The sequence below is a fragment of the Triplophysa rosa genome, linkage group LG21 (genome assembly GCF_024868665.1).
Source record: "Triplophysa rosa linkage group LG21, Trosa_1v2, whole genome shotgun sequence".
Lineage (NCBI taxonomy): Eukaryota > Metazoa > Chordata > Actinopteri > Cypriniformes > Nemacheilidae > Triplophysa > Triplophysa rosa.
The window spans coordinates 18202355-18221383 of record NC_079910.1 but is presented as its reverse complement, the minus strand read 5'-3'; the positions used below and the strand labels follow the sequence as shown (position 1 = coordinate 18221383).

The window sequence follows — 19029 nt, the reverse complement described above, 5'->3', positions numbered from 1 at the left end:
CATAAACATATTAGAATCTCCTATTTAAAGTTTCCAGTTTATCCCAAAAATCAAAGAAATTCATTTAAAAATTGTCTGTGATATTTATCCATCTGGAGAGTTTATATATAAATTGTGTAAATTCTGTAACTCATTTCCAGAAAACACAGAGCATTTTCATTCAGAGCATATTTTTCTTTCATTCCTGGGCAAAGTGCAATAATTCTGGTTAAATTTAACATGTCGTTTATATAAAATTAAATATGGAAACTGTGAAAAAGGAGGTCAAAGGTATTTTTTAGTAATAACTTACTTAGCTAAGAATTTTATTCCCAAATGTATTTTTTTAAATCACATTGTTTATAGAATTTAAAAATTATTTGGGAATATATTTAAAAATGCCATCAAAAGCAAATAATAAAAGCTGGAATTTTTTTAGACTTATTAGATCATATAAATTATATTTCTTGTTGTGTATTTATTCATATGGGTGGATTGAAAATTTTGTTTTTTTTTGTTTGTTTCTTTTTTGTCTTTGTTGTTTGGTTTGTATTATCTTTTATTATTTTTTCTTGTCTTAGCCCCTCTTAAAATGGATGTTTTTGAATGTAAACTGTCCATCTTGTTTTGTAATTCTTTTGTTAAAAGCACTTTATATCGCAGATGAATCGATGCAATTTAACTGCTTTTACATGAAGGTGGTTATGAGGACAATATATTTCACATAGGTGTGTTTTTGCCACACATAAATCACAAAAAAATACAATCTACTTCGGTTAATTGACTTATTCATGTAAATGCAAGATGAGCCCGTTTCAACTTTGTTAACAAAATGTGGCTTTTGAACCTTAATCAATGAATATGCGCTGTATCACATATGCATGTCCTTTCTCATAGTAACATCGAGCGTCCTGGATATCTTGATTGACAGGAGTTTCGTCCAATCAGCAGTAGCTATCGGTTTGACTGATTTGTCCTTGTGTTTTCTGACTTGTTTTGTTTTCTGACTTGTCGTTTTGTTTTCTGACTTATTTTGTTTCCCGAATTGTTGTTATGTTTTATGATTTGCTATTTTGTTTTTAGATTTGATATTGTGTCTTCAGATTTGTCATTTTGATTTTGGGGTTTTTATTTTGCTTTTAGATTTGTTTTTAGTTTTACGATTTGTTGTTTTGTTTTGCACTTCCCGGCCACCGTACAAAACCCCTCGCCGCCGCGAGAGTTTTTCGGCACACGTCAGCATGACATCAGAGCAAGGCGGACGTAACTCGGACACATTTCTAACGGGTGTTCTGTCAATTTATGCTACCCATAGAATTTTGCTACCCTCGTGTTGTGATTGGGTTGGGGGAGGGGTAACTTAGGTGTAAGGGTTGGGTTGGGGGAGGGGTTAGTCCTGTTTTGTATGGAGGTAGCAAAATTTGACAGGGTAGCATAAATTTGATCACCGGTGATCGGTTCTGAGCAGAGTTTGGCTATCTTGAACAAGCCTAATTACAAGTCTGTGACATTAGCCAATTAAGAATCATTATAATTGTGGCCTTAAACAAAATTATTTGTGCTTCTGTTTTATAAAGAAAAAAATCACCAGAAACAAACTGTGTTTTGTTGTTAGAAAATGTATAAACAGTTTTATAGTAGGAAATTACATGTCATGTTTTAGAGCAGTAAAAAGCACCTTAACAAAGTATAATAAAAATAAAGAACACGTACTTATTTCTCTGTTTTTAGTTTAACCTGTTTTTAGTTCAACCTCTACTACCATCAAAGGTAGTGACACTGTGGCGCAGTTGCCCTGCCCACCCTCATTTGAATATCCCCTCTCCTCCCCCAGTTGTCACCTGAGCAGCTTTAAAAACTGGAGAAAGAGGAAAACTCAGTATCAGTCGACTGCTCGAGGCTCACAACATTACCACGGCTTCAACATGAGAACCCTTCCTGTCACTTTTCTCGTGCTGCTGGTGAGTTAAAGTCTTGTGTGATGTGATACAGGTGCAGTAGAGTGTCTGTGGCCGATCATACCGGCTCATGTTTCTCCCTTCGGCTTGATCATCTTTCTAAACAGTGGCTGTTTGTGTTTAGGGAACTAAGTTGGCTTATCGCACTGTACAAAAGGGTGAAATCCAGCTTCATGTGCAATACGTGACCAACTGACTGAATGATTTGCTTATGTAATTATCAGCTGTGTGTGGATTAGTACCATAACAAGAAGTGAAGCAATTAAGGGCATGCTTGAATTTATTCTGTTGAGTATATACAGTACATTACCACCACAGGGTGTGGATCAAAGTTACTGTCATTCCTTTAAATCTTTTACACCATGACACGTGAACGATGGTATGCACTGAAATAATCTCTTGCATTGTAAAGACAGGTTGAATGCCTTCATGTATGCCACATCAGTTAAACATGCTAATTGTCTTTTATGTGAGGTATAATGATCTCTTTGGAACGTTGTCAAATTGTAATGAGACAACACCGATCTTCAGGTTTTGCACAAGATTTGTGGAGTTCATGGAAGTTTGAGTGCATGCTGTCATTTAAGCAATATGGGGTCATAACAAATAATAAGACATTTATGCTCATTTTCAATTTTTAATAAATAGTTAAGCTTTTCAATTGAATTATGTTGGTAATGTATTGAAATAAGGTAAGAATTTTCAGTAGTAGTGTATTGTGAACTCCATCTCAAAGGTTTTGACGTGTCACAACTAGAATATACTGTATGAGGTGCTTTGCAAGGTTTTCTTGTGTATGCCCTCAAGCGTTCACAAGAATCTAAATGTCAATGAATTTACCATTTACATACAACACAAAGCACTAAACTTATATATTTAGTTGCCAGTAGTTCAGTCAAAGTGGAATGACATTATTCAATCATCAAAGTTTCAAGATCAAGGACGGATGCATTTCACTTGTATTAGTGCAGATGATTTAATTGCATTCTTAGCAAAAATGTTTATCGAAAATGTAAAAAAAAAGGAACACTAAATGCAACAAATAATAAGCACAAGCATTGCTACTGGTCTCCTTTTCACGTTCACACTTTCACATAGTGTAGCGTTACAGAAACAATCCCCCTGAAGCAACCTCAAGTCAACGTAGTTTTGCTGTAGGGGAAAGCGGTGGTAGTTCAAGTTTGGACTGTATCATGGTTCAAAACTAAAACCTGTTGATGAATAATCTGCACAATTGCATAAAAGGAATCTGTCATGAATTATATAATTTAAATATTTTTTTTGGTGAAATGTGACTTTTTTATATATTAATTTCACCAAAAAATAAATTTACATTATATAATTCATGACGGTTTCCTTTTATGCAATTGTGCAATTCAGCCGATGATTCTTAGTAGATCATTTATAGTATCATTATTGTAAAATATGGTCTGAAAAATATTGTCAGGGTTTGGAATTAGGCGCGGGATTGCATGGGATTATGCGCACAATATAAACCATTCACACAAGTATAGCTTTAGTAGTGTAAAAACAGTAATACAAGACAACAAAAAGTTTATCAAAGTGATATAGGACATATTTAAAGAGTTAATTTGCCAAATCAGATTTTCAAAACAAAATCTAAAATCTTCTTGTGCAATAACCGTAACCCTATTAATATCAATCAAACTGCAGTAAAAAATAACTAAAAATACCTCAAAGAATACAGTGAATACTTACATAATAAAACACAATAAAAACATGATAACAATTTAAAACATGATTTTAGATTTTTTTTAATGGAGTTATCGTTTTTTGCAAAAAAAAAATTTCATTTGTTAACGTGCAAAAGTTCAATGTTTCCAACAAAAACAAAATAAAGTTAAAACTGGCCCATCCTGTATCTGGAGTAGACATGTGTCTTACTGTCTTAAATGTGCTTTTTTTTAAACAAACATACAAACAAATGAAAAAAAACTTGGAAAAAAGATAAACTTTTATTTATAAGTTTATACTGAGTTCTGTTTGTCAGTTTAGAGGGGAGCCTTTTATATTAAAAAAAAAAAACTTTTATAATTCATATACGCTTTTTTTTAGCAAAGAAATTGAACTGAACTGAAACATATGAAAGACAGTGAAACTTAACGACATTCATTTAAAAGGTTCTTAATGTCAATTTTCTTAATGTCAAGGAGAGCATGGCAAATGTTGAGATATTTTGACAAATGAAGATGATTATTTTAGACGACACGTGTCAAAAATTGTTCTACCCCGGGATCTTACTGTAATACAGTGTTTCAATGATATATAAATGCTGTATAAAGAAATATACAGATATGTGTATACTGTATAAAGAGTGTAAAAATAGGCATCTTTTTCCTCAAGCAAAATATAATTTTTAATTTATATTATAAATTAAATTAAACCAAACCCAGTCTGTGAAAAGCCAGTTATTTTGGCGATTTACTGTTTCCTGCATTAAATAATTTAACATGATGTAAGAAATCCGTGAAAAGATAACCTTGATATCTGTAACATTGACTAAGTAAGACCATGTCAAAGATTGAAATTATAGTGAAATGAATGATTATTATTCAACTTTGATGCTCATTATTTCAGAATTAGATTATGAGACTTTAGCCTGGTTTTCATTGACTGGGTCACATATCATGTCATAATATATATGATACTTTACATGCAGTAAGTTTTGTGTTTATATTTTTTTACTCAGTTTGCCTGGACCATGCATACATGGGCTGATACAGGAAGGATAAGACAGAAACGTGCATGGATCATCGATTCTTTTTCTATTGAAGAAGAAAATCCTGGACCGTTTCCATATAAACTCGGAAAGGTGAGTCGCATTGTAACAGTCACTGTTTTCAACTGGGATATTCATCATCTTTATTTTCATTTGTAAATAACATTGCAAATTAAATGCTGGACATAGATTTATTTTAATTAAATATATGAATAAATAATGAATGTCTATTTTCGATGTGTGTACTATATGTGTTTCAGATTGAACTCGATAGGAAATATTTAGTTAATTTCGTCCTTTACGGCCAGGGTGTGGATGAAGAACCCAAAAATATTCTGACCATTACTAAGGATACAGGTGAAATTTATGTACATGGAAAAGTGGATTACGAATCTATAACAGACAGTACTAAAGCTCTCAAAGTATGTGTTCCTCAAAAAAACAATATATTTATTGCATAATAAATCTAAAATGTCTTTCATTTAAATACACTGTAAGTCAGGTCTGTATATTGAGTGTCATCTTCCCTTTACAGCTCCGTTTTGAAGCCGTAAATAGATCTAACAATGCAGTGGACACAAGGCTCGGGGTTGAGATTAAGATATTGGACATAAATGACAACCCCCCCATATTTCAGCAATTAAACTATGACATCACTGTGGAAGAGTCACATGCTCAAGGTAACATAAAATTACAGCAGTAGTTCCCCCAAAATGCTTTTAAAGTGTTTTTTGGGTCCCTTTAAACGTTTTGAATGTTGTCTTTCAAAAAAAATGACAAAATGCTTGTGTAGTCACTCTTTTTTCATTTTCATTCAGGTGACAAGATTTTGACTGTGTTGGCATCTGATAAAGACGATATAAAAACTCCTAACGGGACCTTTTCTTTCACAATCAAGTCTGTCATACCAAAAACAGACAACGTTGACTTTTATATCCAACAGAGTGACGGAGTAGGGATGATTTATTTTAAAGGGTGTTTGGATTATGAGGTATGAGCTTTATTAGTTTTTATAACAAAACAAATTTGATGTTTTTATATTACATACGAATTGCATATGAATTATAAGTCCCTGCTATGTGTTTAATCAAAATCTGCACTTTGTCACAGAACATTTTCAATGTCCACTAAACATACTGTACATGAACCACACTTTGTGTATAGCCCATGATTTCTTAAAGCTTCTCAATAAAAATCTTTCAGAAAGCTCAAAAATATACAATTCTGGTTGAAGCAAAGGACCACGGAGAAGCGAAAAAGCTCTCAAGCACAAGTACAGTGAGAGTCAAGATTTCTGACAAAAACAACCACCTTCCAGTGTTCTCCGGACAAACAGTGAGTTTCTCTATTGATTTAAAGATTTTATGTCTGTGAGGTTCTCGGTTATTGTTTGGATACTCTGATAAACTTTTCCCCAAAATAATTGTGAGTCAACTATGGGTTAAATGATTCAAGTGTTTCCCGAAACCATAGTTCCAACATGTTCGCAAACAGCTTCGCTTGGATTACTTGGTTGGAAACAACAGCCATTTCATGATTTTTATTTTTTGACATAAATCATTATTATTAGTCACCCTTTATTTATAAAAAGTAATAAAAAGTGCTTTGACAAAATGGTGCTTTTTTCCATTTCCTGAAAATCTGCTAATTTGGACATCCGGGGTTTTGGAAGGACAGCAGCGACAGTTTCTTATTAGTTTGACATGCACACTAACACAGATCATGTTCTTGAGCAAAATAACAAAGAATGTTGTGCATTCCATAGGATAACATTTCAATTTGATGTAGTTTAGTTTGTCAAGAGAAATAAAGCACTGTTTTTGAAAAGTGCGCATGTCCATAGACCGACTGAACATGCTCTAGTGCCGCATCGGAGACGAAACATTTAAACTGGCATGTCCCACCTCCAGCCTCAATGCATTTAAAGGGATAGTTCACCCAAAAATGAAAATTCTGTCATCATTTAATAAGCCTCAAGTTGTTCCAGACCTGTATACATGTGTTTGTTCTGTTGAACACAGAGAATGATATTAGGGAGAATTTTTGCAATTTTCAGTTCTGGGACATCATCCACTACCATAGTAGAAACACAAAATAAGATCTTTTGAAGAATTCAGGGAAGCAAACTGTTCTGGGGCACCTTTAACTACCATTTAAAATTTTCCTACTATGGTAGTCAATGACCGAAAATTCTTCCGAATATTTTTCTCGGTGTTCATCAGAACAAAATAATTTATGACATAATTTTCATTTTTGGGTGAACTATCCCTTTAAGTTGATCACGAGTCACTGCACATTAAAGAATGCCAAAACAATATTTATTATTTGAATTTATTCATAAAACCTAAAACATAACATCTCACTGGAAGCATCATCTCCCTGAGGTCAGGGTTGATTAATCTGCCCCGTTTTCAGAGGTCAGATAACCGACATCGAGTGCCTTTCCAGTCGTTCATTTCTGGGTTTAAGGTGGGAAATGTCAAAACCCTAGTTCTCTGGAATGCAACACAGGAGCCCTTCCTGGAGGTTTCCCTGGGGTACTTTGGAGGTGAAGCAGCGAGTTACGCCGTTGTTCGGGAAATGCACCCCAGTTTGACAGAAGAGGACCGATGTTTGTGTATACTAAAATTAGTTTCACACAGTGCACTGCAGGAGAATGCAGATTTTTTGTGCAGTTTAGAAATGCAGTTGACGAGATCATGTTGTGCAGATATAAAACTCCATAAAATCATAATGTCACATTTGGCTTCTGTTTTAGGGCAGTGGGAAAGTAAAGGAGCGAGACATTGGGACTGAAGTTTTGAGACTTCAAGTATCAGATAAAGACAGCCCTGGGTCAAAAGCCTGGAAAGCTAAATACACAATCCAGGGAGAGACAAAAAATATATTTAAAATAGAAACAGACCCAACTACAAATGAAGGGATTTTAACCGTTGTTAAGGTACGCTGATGGTTTTTATTAAATATGCCAAAAGTCTTTTTTATGTATAAAGTGTTTCTGAAAAAAAATGTCCTCATAACAGTATTTCTGATTTAAAAGCTGAAATACAACATACTCTTGTGGTTACTCTTTCCACCCAGGCAATAGACTATGAGGAGCAAACATACCAAAATCTGTCCATCAGTGTGCAGAATGAGGCTCCTTACTTTTCATGTACGATTAAAAACCGTCCACATGACTCTATGTGGGAACTCGACAGATTTTTTGAAACCCCCGGCACGAGTGATGAAAAACTCTACAAGTCCATCCCAGTGACAATTTATGTTGAAGATGTCAACGACCCTCCAGTATTTATACCACTTGTTACAGATGTTACTATAAGGGAAAACACAGATGTGGGAACTTTTATGACAACAGTTACTGCTGTTGATTCGGATGGAGCTCATGGAAACACAATAAGGTAAGTAAAGCTGAATTTATGTAACACTAATAGCACTGTACTTTGCAAGATACAGAATCATATAAACACAGGTCCCTCTCCTTCTATCAGATTTGTCAAGGGGAAAGATGACGCTGATTGGATAACTGTTGATGAAAAGACTGGAAAAGTATCCGTAGCAAAAATTATGGATAGAGAATCTGTGGAAAACAGCACTTACACAGCAATCGTGTATGCAGTTGATGATGGTATGGTATATCAACTATATTATAAATAGATATTTTGTATGTTTTGGACTGTAGTATGTTCATGCATGTGATTGACAGGTGAACCACCGCTGACCGGCACAGGCACTGTGCGTATTCACTTACAAGACCTAAATGATAATGTGCCGCTGTTGACTGTGGATCACATCAATATGTGCTTGGACAAAGAGCCCACAACAGTCAACATCACAGCTGTAGACCTGGACCTTCCTCCATACAGTTCACCTTTCTACTACGAACTGTTAGGAGATGTTGAGGGGAAATGGAGGATTGATCCAGCTCATGGTATTCCCACGTTCCATCGACTGCATTCATTTATTAGACTTATGATGACCATTTGACCCAAAAAAATGTTTCAACATGCATGTTTAAAGTCAACATGAAACTAAAATTGACATGGTTAATACGCCAGCTAATTTGATTTATGTCATTCCAAACCCAAATGTGCTTTTTCACAATACAGAACATTTTTATTACACTGCTATTTGTACACTGTAAAAAAGATTCCGTAAAAAAACATTTTTTTTGTCAGCTGGAGCGACAGAAATATACCATATACGTTTTTTTATATATATTTTTATACGTGAGAAATCTGTAAAAAAATAACAGAAAATTCTGTAAAATTATTCTTTTTTTAAAGTGGGTGACAATGGGGCAATTGTAACATTTTTTACATTTTCCTTTAAAACTTAGACTATTTAAAATACACAAGTCATCTTTTGATTCAAGAAACAAATATAGGTGCACTAATTATATAATAATACTATATTTCACTCAGATACATGACATGATTTTTTAACCACACTTGAATGAAATTATAAATAGAAGTATAAACAAAATGTTGATGATTTACTATGTTTTTACCACAACAAACACGTTTATTTTAATACACCTTTTTCAAATGTAGTTTTACGTTTAAATGATGTAAAAAGTAAATTATTTATCAAGTAAAAATATCTTCATTTTCTAACAGAAAAGTATGCCAATGCAGACAAACAAGGTGCTTAGGCCATGTTGCTCGGGGGCCATTGTGACACAGTCTTTCAACTGGCCCCGATATTGCAGTCAAGATAAAGTCTTGAATGCTAGCTAGCCACGTCTATGTTATTTTACCCTAGAGTTCAAATGTATGTAAATCCGCAGTCAATCTAAACTCTAGAAAAATACATCCAAAAGTAACTGTGATGCATCAAAATCAGTATTTTGTTAAAATCTTCGGCAGGGGTGCAATAATCGTGCTCCTTCTCCACAGGCAGAGAGAGAACACTTCTGAGCATGTGCAGATGAAGTGTCATCACTCTAGCTTGTTTCTGATCGGAGGAATTGCGTGTATTACAATCCTCCCGTCTCTCTGTATATATATGAGTTTTCTTTACTGATACTGAAGAACATGAAAAGACAGACGTCACGTGGGTTTAGCTATTGTTTAATTTTTACGCTCCATGCATCTTAAAATGAAGTCAATTTTTTGTGAGGACAAACTCAGTTTTGGACCTATGTTTTTCTAGAATCCTGTCTATGGCCCAACTTTTTTTTTAATTGAGCATTTTATACATAAAATACCTTTAGGAGACTGTACCTTTAGGAGAGCTTTATATAATCTTCATAAATGTTGAAAGAAATGAATCCGTGCAGCAGTGTATTGACTTTTTGACTCGTTTTGTCATGGGTGTGTGTGCCTACAAGTTATTTGCATAAGCTTTCTGCTGACAGTTATATCATTGACAGCTCATAACTGTTTTTATAGTATGTCGATGTGCCATTTTGATTTTGTCATGACACATGTAGCCTGCCAAACAGATTTTCATATGGAATGACATTACCCAGTCACAAAAGTGAACGTTTACTGACAAGTCTCAAAGTAGACAGCAACAAAACTATGCAAAGGTATTACAAATGTATCCTCTTCATTTTGCATGATCGTCAAAAAGAAAATAATAACTAGGTAATAAGATAATAACTTTTTGGGGAGTAATTGGAAACGATACAAAATAAGAATTTATGTTGTGTGTCACCTGCACCATTGTGTAATGTTACGTTAAATGGGTTGTAAATTCAGTTGCATTTTGAATTTTAACAAAACGTGGACCACAACCATTTGTACAATTATTACATCTTGAAAAAGACTGCTGATCTTTGACATGCAAAGACTATTTTCAGTTTTCTCCCTTTTTCTTTATTTAAGGCACGACTGTGGATCTTGTAAAAGAGAGCAATGTATATTCCGGTCATCATTTCCTCCAGATAAGAATCGCAGACCAGCAGGGATTTTCCACCATACAGAATCTGTCAGTCACCGTGTGTAACTGCGCTAGTGATTCCAGCTGTCATGAAAGGATGGTGTCTAAGACTCGAATGGGCAGTGGGGGAACCTGGGCCATGATCCTTGCAGTTCTGTTTCTCGCAGGTAGGTGGAGTGCAACTAAGTAAAAACGTAGCTCAACTACATTTTTCAGTAACTGTGACAGCAGCTCAGTTGGTTTTATTATACTGAGGATTTCCAATAGCAATCTGTATTAAACATAATGGTAGGACGAGCAAAAATGAGCTAGTTTCTTGAGTTTCCCAAACCGGGGTTCACAAACTCCTGGTGGTTTGCGAGGGAATTGCAGGGAGTTCGTGAGTTACACTTTGTCTACCAGTGCATATACAAGTTGTTCCAATTACTTTGAAAAATGTTAAATTGCAAAGAAATGGTATAGGTTTAATAATAACAATATTATGTAAAGTACTTTGTGTAAAAACTTTAAAACAGAAAAAAAATTAGAACTAACATGCAAATATTGACTTAAAATCTCAGGGGTACATGAGGTCAAAGGGGTTCGGCTGACAAAAAAAATTTGAAATCCCCTTTTGTATACCCCTTGTATCTTTTCTTTCAACAGCTCCATATGTTGTGATTGGACCGAATGAGTGAATTAGCATTCTTTACTGTGTCTGTGTATTAAATATGCTCCCAATGGACATGCTATTAAAAAAATCTTTAGAATCGTCACTCAATAGTTTTAGATCAATATATCAGATCTGAGTGGTAAACTAATGTGGGCTTATAAACTTCAATTTTCGGCAAGATTTGTTCGATACATAGTTTGTGAGAAGAGAAACGGAAGGTGTGTCTTTCAGAAATACTTCTTTCAAACTATCAAAACTTGTGGTTGCATCTAAAAGAAAAAACTGTCCAGCCTGTATAAACCTGTAAGTGCTTGCATTACATCAGTAAAATGCAAATTTTTTGCACCATTTCACATACACGACTCAGATGCTGTGTTTGGTTGTGATAGACACAGTTTTCTTTAAATGCATATACAGTATTTTACTTTTAGCATTTGTAACTTAATTTTTGAGAAATAACTCAACAGAAATATGGGTTCAAGATTTAAGAAAATGTATAGAACAAAATAATATTATTTTGTTGAAATATTTACAAATATTTTAGATTCTATTATATCTATGTCAATATTCACATGTCTGCCAATTGTTGACATCTAGGTAACATTTTGTCATTTTTTTACAAGTGCTCTCATTTTCTTGCTTCTATTGAACATTTTCAATTCATTCTGAAATAACACGAATCATCAGAATTTCCACAAACTTGTGAAGCTCATGCCAGCTCGAGTGCAGTGAAAGAATTTGTCCATAATTAGAATTGATGAGAAAGTTATTTTTCACTGGTGATTTATCCAAGGTTTTAAAAATGTCTTACTTTGTATTTCAGTAATTCTCTTAATGGCATTTTTGATGACATGCAAGACAGAGAAAAAAATGATTCCATTAGATGATGGCTTTGGTCGTCTGATCACAACCAACACTGAAATACCAGGAACAGACTGCATGGTAATTTCATCACAAAACTATCTGCAACATTGGGATTTTGTATTTATATGTGACATGGCAGATATCACTTAATGATCTTCTATAATTAAAATCTCTTCATGCAGGTTCCTTTCAATGGGGATGGTGAAAAAACACAATTTTCTAAAGAAACCACGGTGTCTAATGTATACTTAGATCAGCACAGAACATCACAAAACGTAAGATACAAGAAAACTACATATTTCGCAACAGTTTTTTTCCTGGGTCTGAATATATTTTGCATGAATATATACATCTTGCTATGAGGGTACAGTGCTACCCATTGAGCCAATGAGCTCCCATGATAATTGACAGATTTGAAAGAAAAAAAATAGGTTGCCATTTCAAAGATCCTCCTTTATATGTCTGTCATAAGTTATTGAGCAGGAATCAAATGTAAGCAAATTTGTGACTATATGAACAAAACTCATTTTTGCCTTCATTAAAGCACACAAGGATCTTCATGATGCCATTAAAATAAAAGGAGAACAAACCAAGTATTTTTTAAAAAAAAATTACACTGTCTTGTTGCTTATATTTTTAGTCCTGCCAAAAAAAAACGGTGAATTTCAAAATCTGATAATGATAATGTTGCCCCATATGCAGATGACAATTAATGGAGTGCAGGCTGTTGCACAAATCCCGAATTCAGTTTTCTCTGACCAGATGTTTCAAAGGTCAATATATAGAGTAAGTATTTAGGTTTTTCACTTCCATAACTACAGTTTTTGGTTAAACTTGTTACATATTTTAAGGCAATTACTCATAAGAATAATATTCATTAACAACATGTACACCTTACTATAAGGTTTGGGTGGATCGATTTTAAATACGCTTAAATTACAAAGTATGAATACTAAGTATATTATTAAAGACCACCTGTGGTGAAACATTAAAAATGTTTTTAATGTTGTTTATACAGTATGTTAATGTGTCATTTTAATATGCATTAATATTAATTTGCATATTAATTTATACTTAATGAAGCTGAGGTGTAGAGTTACATTCAAGCTATTTTAAAGGTTTTCGCAGGGGGAAAAAGTTTAAATATGTAATTTTGATGGTCAAAGATTAGTTTTAAGAGATAATGTTATTGACCACATGGGGAACTTATGTAAACTTGTATGTGAAACATGGCTAACATTTTTATTTCAATTTTTTGTGTGTTGTGATGTGCTGTTTCAGAGTTCCTCAAGACGTTCATACAAGGATATGAGAAATTATCAGGTAAAGAAAATCGACAGTAATAAGTTGTTTTTCACATCATACTGACACTCCAGCTCATCTGCCTTTTTCCACATTATCATGTCCATTTTTTTCATATAGAGATCAAGCTTTAGATCAACCACATCTTACAGTAACATCCCCGTCATGAGGGAAAAACTCTTCAGTCTCATCAACCAGGTGATTTTTGTCTCATTTTTTTACCTTGTCAATGTGTGCTACTAGCCTTAGAAAAGTTTCAAGTGATAAGGATATTGAGAAGCTGCTTTCATGCTGTTTTCTGTCTTCTATATTCTGCAGCGACTGCTTACTCTTCAAACCTGTGATGAGGACCATGATGCTTATCAACCGCACTGTTACGCACATGAAGGTGAATTTATTGCCAATGCTGATCTGGATACAATCTCGATCGCCGAGACGGACTTTCTTCCAGAAACGCTTAATTATCTAGACTACAAATTCAATAATCTAGCAACAATTTGTAGTCCTCCCCCGATGAAAACGTGACAACTGTATCAGAAAGCAGAGCAGGTTTATTGAATGCAAAACTGAGATGTTATGAGAACTTGAAATATGGGATAAGGGTCTTTCTACTGATAGTGTTACTGTTCAGAGTTTATGAATCTGTGTTAATAATAACTCTTTGCACACATGTATTGTTTGCTGTAAATAGAAGAACACATGCTTTCACAACTGTAAACGTATGCATTGGGCGGGTAATTTTATTCCAAGTGACTCGCAGTTCAGTGATTTCAAAGAAGACACGTTATCAGTGTGTGTTTTCCTGGTAAGCGAACCCATGACCTCCAACGTTTCTGACTTTTTTCAACTCGGCTTCTTAAAGCAACACTAGTTTTTGACCTTAAAATAATGTCTCTAAAATGATTGTGAGTTTGGTTTGGACATGAAGTTCATATAATAGAGTGACGCCTTTTGTACTACAAACACAGGCTTCATTTGCCCACAGGGCACATTTTGTTTACATTGTGCCTGGTACTCAAGGTTATGGCTTTTGGTTTGAAGTCAATATAGTGCTGACTTAAGAAGCATCATAACGATTTGATAAAAACTACTATGCTTTTAAGATGCACACATTCAGAATGCTGCTTGAAAAAACATTAAGGTGCATGTGTGTTGTCGCCTTGGGGAGCAATGAAATGTGTATTCATTTTTTTTTTCATTTTTGAACTGAATGTTTTAGCGTTATTTGTATATTTGATTGGGCTATTGAAATGGATGACTCAATAATAAAATCCAGTATTCAGTTCAAGCAGAGCGTATTACTGTGGACGGGTTCATTGCTCCAAAACTGCAACGGTTGCTAGACGTTTTCATTTGGAGTCCCACAACCTGTTCAACCGGTTTTTGTTCTTTTTCCTCAATGTACAGCTCCTGTAATAGCTCAGTTTAAAATGTCACAGAGTTCAAATGTCAACTCCCTGCAGCTGCCTGTAACTTCAACAAAACTACCTCACATATCATAAAAGCCCAATCCTTAAAGGGATAGTCATCATTTTTTCACCCCGTATATGACTCTTAATTCTGCAGAACACCAAAAAATATAAATTTTTAAATGTCTCTGTGGTTTTGTGTTGATACAATGGAAGTCAATAGGGTATTGAGCTTGAGACCGTATATCATCACAACAAGCTCTTTTTTGTTCATCTGGCTGTATGTCATTTCTGCATTGGCCCAGAAACTGAGAACAGGTGGCTTACTGTTATCGTGAAAGATTTCAGATGATATATTATCATAGGTAAACTACAGGATACAAAAACTCAGTTGTTTCTATGGTCCCACCCAAAGACTTGCTTAAACATCATTTCTTTGCATGGTTGTGAATTTAAAGCATCAAGTTACAACCTTGTTCTTACAGAACTACCGCACAACTATTTTTTTTCTTCACACCAAATAACTTTCCGGCCACAACTATTGTTTGCGTGAAACCTGCATAGTTACTGTCACTGACTGATCCTGTATTTTTATTAGAGTATTTAATTAAAGTGTTTTGGAAGTCACAAACACAAAACAAAGGTATAAATCAATTAATCCTGTGTTGACTTCAAAGTCGTCCACTTGTCAAAACGAGTGAAGGCAAATCATTGCTGTTACATGATTTATTATTAAAACTCTGGCAGACCTTTTTTATTAATTTGTGTATAATGTCCATTTGCCTTGAATGCAGTAGAACAAAGTACATGCAAATGTGTTTTTGTAAGACTGACAAATATAGCATAAGTAAATAAGATTTTTGATTGAAATTGAACAAAATTCAAAATTAGTTAAACTGAAAAACTTTTACGAGAGCTTTTTATGTTGTTGTAAAAGTACAATAAATACAATAGTTATTGTTTTGAAACGGCTGGCGTCAATTAAGAGACTATGTAAGCAAATCCAGAAAGAAAGACAAAGAACTTAAAACGGGAGAAATAGCTTAAACTGTTTAGATAAATAACTTTGCTTCCAGTAGAAATAATAAACCAGCCGATTAAAGAAGCTAGCCATATTTTGACAACAGTTAACTCAGTTTTAAACTTTAAAAAAATAAATTTGGATGCTGTTTTTGATATGACGATTTCTTTTCATTGTGAATCTCTATATCTGGCTAATATTAATTTTGATGGGTGCAATAAGAAAGATAAGAACATGATGTTAATTCTTCTGGCAACCACTATAAAAGTCATTACAAAGAATGGTTATAAACTGAGCCGGGATGCAGACATGGTTATTTGTGATGCTATAGGTGTACTGACGTGTATTTTTGTTTTATTGTAAAAAAGCATTTCTGCCCTGATCAATATATGTATTTTCCCTCTGAAATGGAAAAATACATAAAAAATAAAGTAACTGTGCAACACTGACATCATGTGGACTATTGTTGATCTGACACTAATATAACTGGCTCTAACCCTTCAGTACGGTGGCCCACTGGTGCACAACACAACGAAATTTAAAAAGCAAATATACACTCACCTAAAGGATTATTAGGAACACCATACTAATACGGTGTTTGACCCCCTTTCGCCTTCAGAACTGCCTTAATTCTACGTGGCATTGATTCAACAAGGTGCTGAAAGCATTCTTTAGAAATGTTGGCCCATATTGATAGGATAGCATCTTGCAGTTGATGGAGATTTGTGGGATGCACATCCAGGGCACGAAGCTCCCGTTCCACCACATCCCAAAGATGTTCTATCGGGTTGAGATCTGGTGACTGTGGGGGCCATTCTAGTACAGTGAACTCATTGTCATGTTCAAGAAACCAATTTGAAATGATTCGAGCTTTGTGACATGGTGCATTATCCTGCTGGAAGTAGCCATTAGAGGATGGGTACATGGTGGTCATAAAGGGATGGACATGGTCAGAAACAATGCTCAGGTAGGCCGTGGCATTTAAACGATGCCCAATTGGCACTAAGGGGCCTAAAGTGTGCCAAGAAAACATCCCCCACACCATTACACCACCACCACCAGCCTGCACAGTGGTAACAAGGCATGATGGATCCATGTTCTCATTCTGTTTACGCCAAATTCTGACTCTACCATTTGAATGTCTCAACAGAAATCGAGACTCATCAGACCAGGCAACATTTTTCCAGTCTTCAACTGTCCAATTTTGGTGAGCTCGTGCAAATTGTAGCCTCTTTTTCCTATTTGTAGTGGAGATGAGTGGTACCCGGTGGGGTCTTCTGCTGTTGTAGCCCATCTGCCTCAAGGTTGTGCGTGTTGTGGCTTCACAAATGCTTTGCTGCATACCTCGGTTGTAACGAGTGGTTATTTCAGTCAAAGTTGCTCTTCTATCAGCTTGAATCAGTCGGCCCATTCTCCTCTGACCTCTAGCATCAACAAGGCATTTTCGCCCACAGGACTGCCGCATACTGGATGTTTTTCCCTTTTCACACCATTCTTTGTAAACCCTAGAAATGGTTGTGCGTGAAAATCCCAGTAACTGAGCAGATTGTGAAATACTCAGACCGGCCCGTCTGGCACCAACAACCATGCCACGCTCAAAATTGCTTAAATCACCTTTCTTTCCCATTCTGACATTCAGTTTGGAGTTCAGGAGATTGTCTTGACCAGGACCACACCCCTAAATGCATTGAAGCAACTGCCATGTGATTGGTTGATTAGATAATTGCATTAATGAGAAATTGAACAGGTGTTCCTAATAATCCTTTAGGTGAGTGTAAGTTCACAACGCAATCGAGTCACAACACAACAGAATCAAGTCACAACACAACGGAAATGCTCCCGACCGCTAGGGAGCACTTTCGGCATGAAAAAAGCTAATTCATGCCAGGTACCCTGCATATGCATATGCTTGTTTGGTATGTTTTGATGCTGGTTTGTGCTGGTTTAAGGTGGTCATGTGCTGGTCTATAGCTGGTTTAAGCTGGTCAAACCAGCATCAAAACATACCTAACCCAGCATATGCTGGTTTTTTCAACAGGGTAGGAGGTGCACGTTTTGCTGCGTGTTGTTTTAGTAGTTTTGGTAGCCTGTTTTGTTTGTGTAAAGCATTTAAAAGGAAAGTGTGCTCTACTGTGGGAAAACTGTATGCCAATGGAAAACAATGTCATATGAACAAATTAGAGACTTGTTACACAGCGCTTTTTGAATGCTTGATTTTGATTGGCTAATCATGACATTCTAATGTGTGTTATGGCCCTTTCAGCAGACTTGGCCAGCTGTGGACAGTGTTGCCAGGGTCGCGGTTTTCCCGTACAATTGAGCTATTTTGAAAAAGCAGTTGTGGGAAAAATTATGGAGCCGCGGGTTTTTGGGCTACTTTCATAATGTACTGTGGCCGCCAAAATGTTTATTTATATTCTAAGGATAAATGTTAATTGATGAGTTTCTTAATATGTATTCATACTCATTGCCAGAATGAATACCTGGCAACTCAAGGACCGGACCCGTTCTCAAAAGTGTGGGGAACGAGCGTCTGACAGGCAGGCTACAGTACAGGGAGGGACACGGGAGCTCAGCTCAACCAAAGAGGAAAATATAGCGGTGGTATTATACAATGCATCCGAATGATGTTTTTACCAATGTTTCGTACTAAGGTGCATGTCACGTTGCACAATGAAAGAAATCACGCATGAGTGTACAACAGTTGATTCTTCCGGCTGCCAAATATCACGTTTGAGCAGCGCTATACGCAGTCTAGAACATCTAAAACATTGACGTGCTTGTACACATTGTAATTATGCAATAAATTTAACCATGCTTATTTCTTAAGCAAGTTTTTGCATGTCTTATGAAGAGAAAAAAACGTTTCTCGTCCATTTCCGTGCGTGGCCTAGAGCACAAATGGGATCTTTTTTAAAGGGACACTGGAAGTGGAAGTGGCAGGAATTTGGGCAACGCTTGCCTCCGTGCCGCCAACGAAATCTCCGCGTTTTGCCGCTTACCGCATGTCTCCCATTGAAAATGAACTAGACATTCGCAGATGGATCGCACAGGATAATCCCGGTACTTCGAGTCACCTTGACCAGCAGAGTTTACACAAATATCATGTATAAGATTATATCAGTGATCAGTGATGTGAGGCCAAGTATTTTGTTCCATACTAGGAATTTGTGCTCTGCATTTAAGTGCACACACACAGCAGTGAGTAACACACACAC

The 19029-nt window shown here is 35.6% G+C and overlaps 1 protein-coding gene across 1 annotated transcript; it reads left to right on the top strand.

Moving 5' to 3' along the window:
* The first annotated feature begins 1826 nt into the window (after positions 1-1826).
* Positions 1827-16254, top strand: LOC130571833 (cadherin-like protein 26). The gene is made up of 17 exons (XM_057363083.1): positions 1827-1940; positions 4648-4770; positions 4938-5099; positions 5213-5357; positions 5496-5668; positions 5881-6012; positions 7436-7618; positions 7759-8078; positions 8169-8305; positions 8384-8608; positions 10509-10730; positions 12039-12157; positions 12262-12354; positions 12782-12865; positions 13361-13402; positions 13502-13579; positions 13700-16254. The coding sequence occupies exons 1-17, from the start codon at positions 1905-1907 to the stop codon at positions 13904-13906; spliced, it is 2481 nt and encodes an 826-aa protein (XP_057219066.1). The 5' UTR covers positions 1827-1904; the 3' UTR covers positions 13907-16254.
* The last annotated feature ends 2775 nt before the right edge of the window (positions 16255-19029 follow it).

Bases quoted from the DNA above. Each gene is read 5' to 3' on its own strand.
- LOC130571833 (XM_057363083.1), top strand. From the start codon at position 1,905: ATGAGAACCCTTCCTGTCACTTTTCTCGTGCTGCTG. The intron at 4,771-4,937 runs GTGAGTCGCATT...TATGTGTTTCAG, and splicing joins TTCCATATAAACTCGGAAAG to ATTGAACTCGATAGGAAATA. The intron at 8,609-10,508 runs GTATTCCCACGT...TCTTTATTTAAG, and splicing joins GAGGATTGATCCAGCTCATG to GCACGACTGTGGATCTTGTA.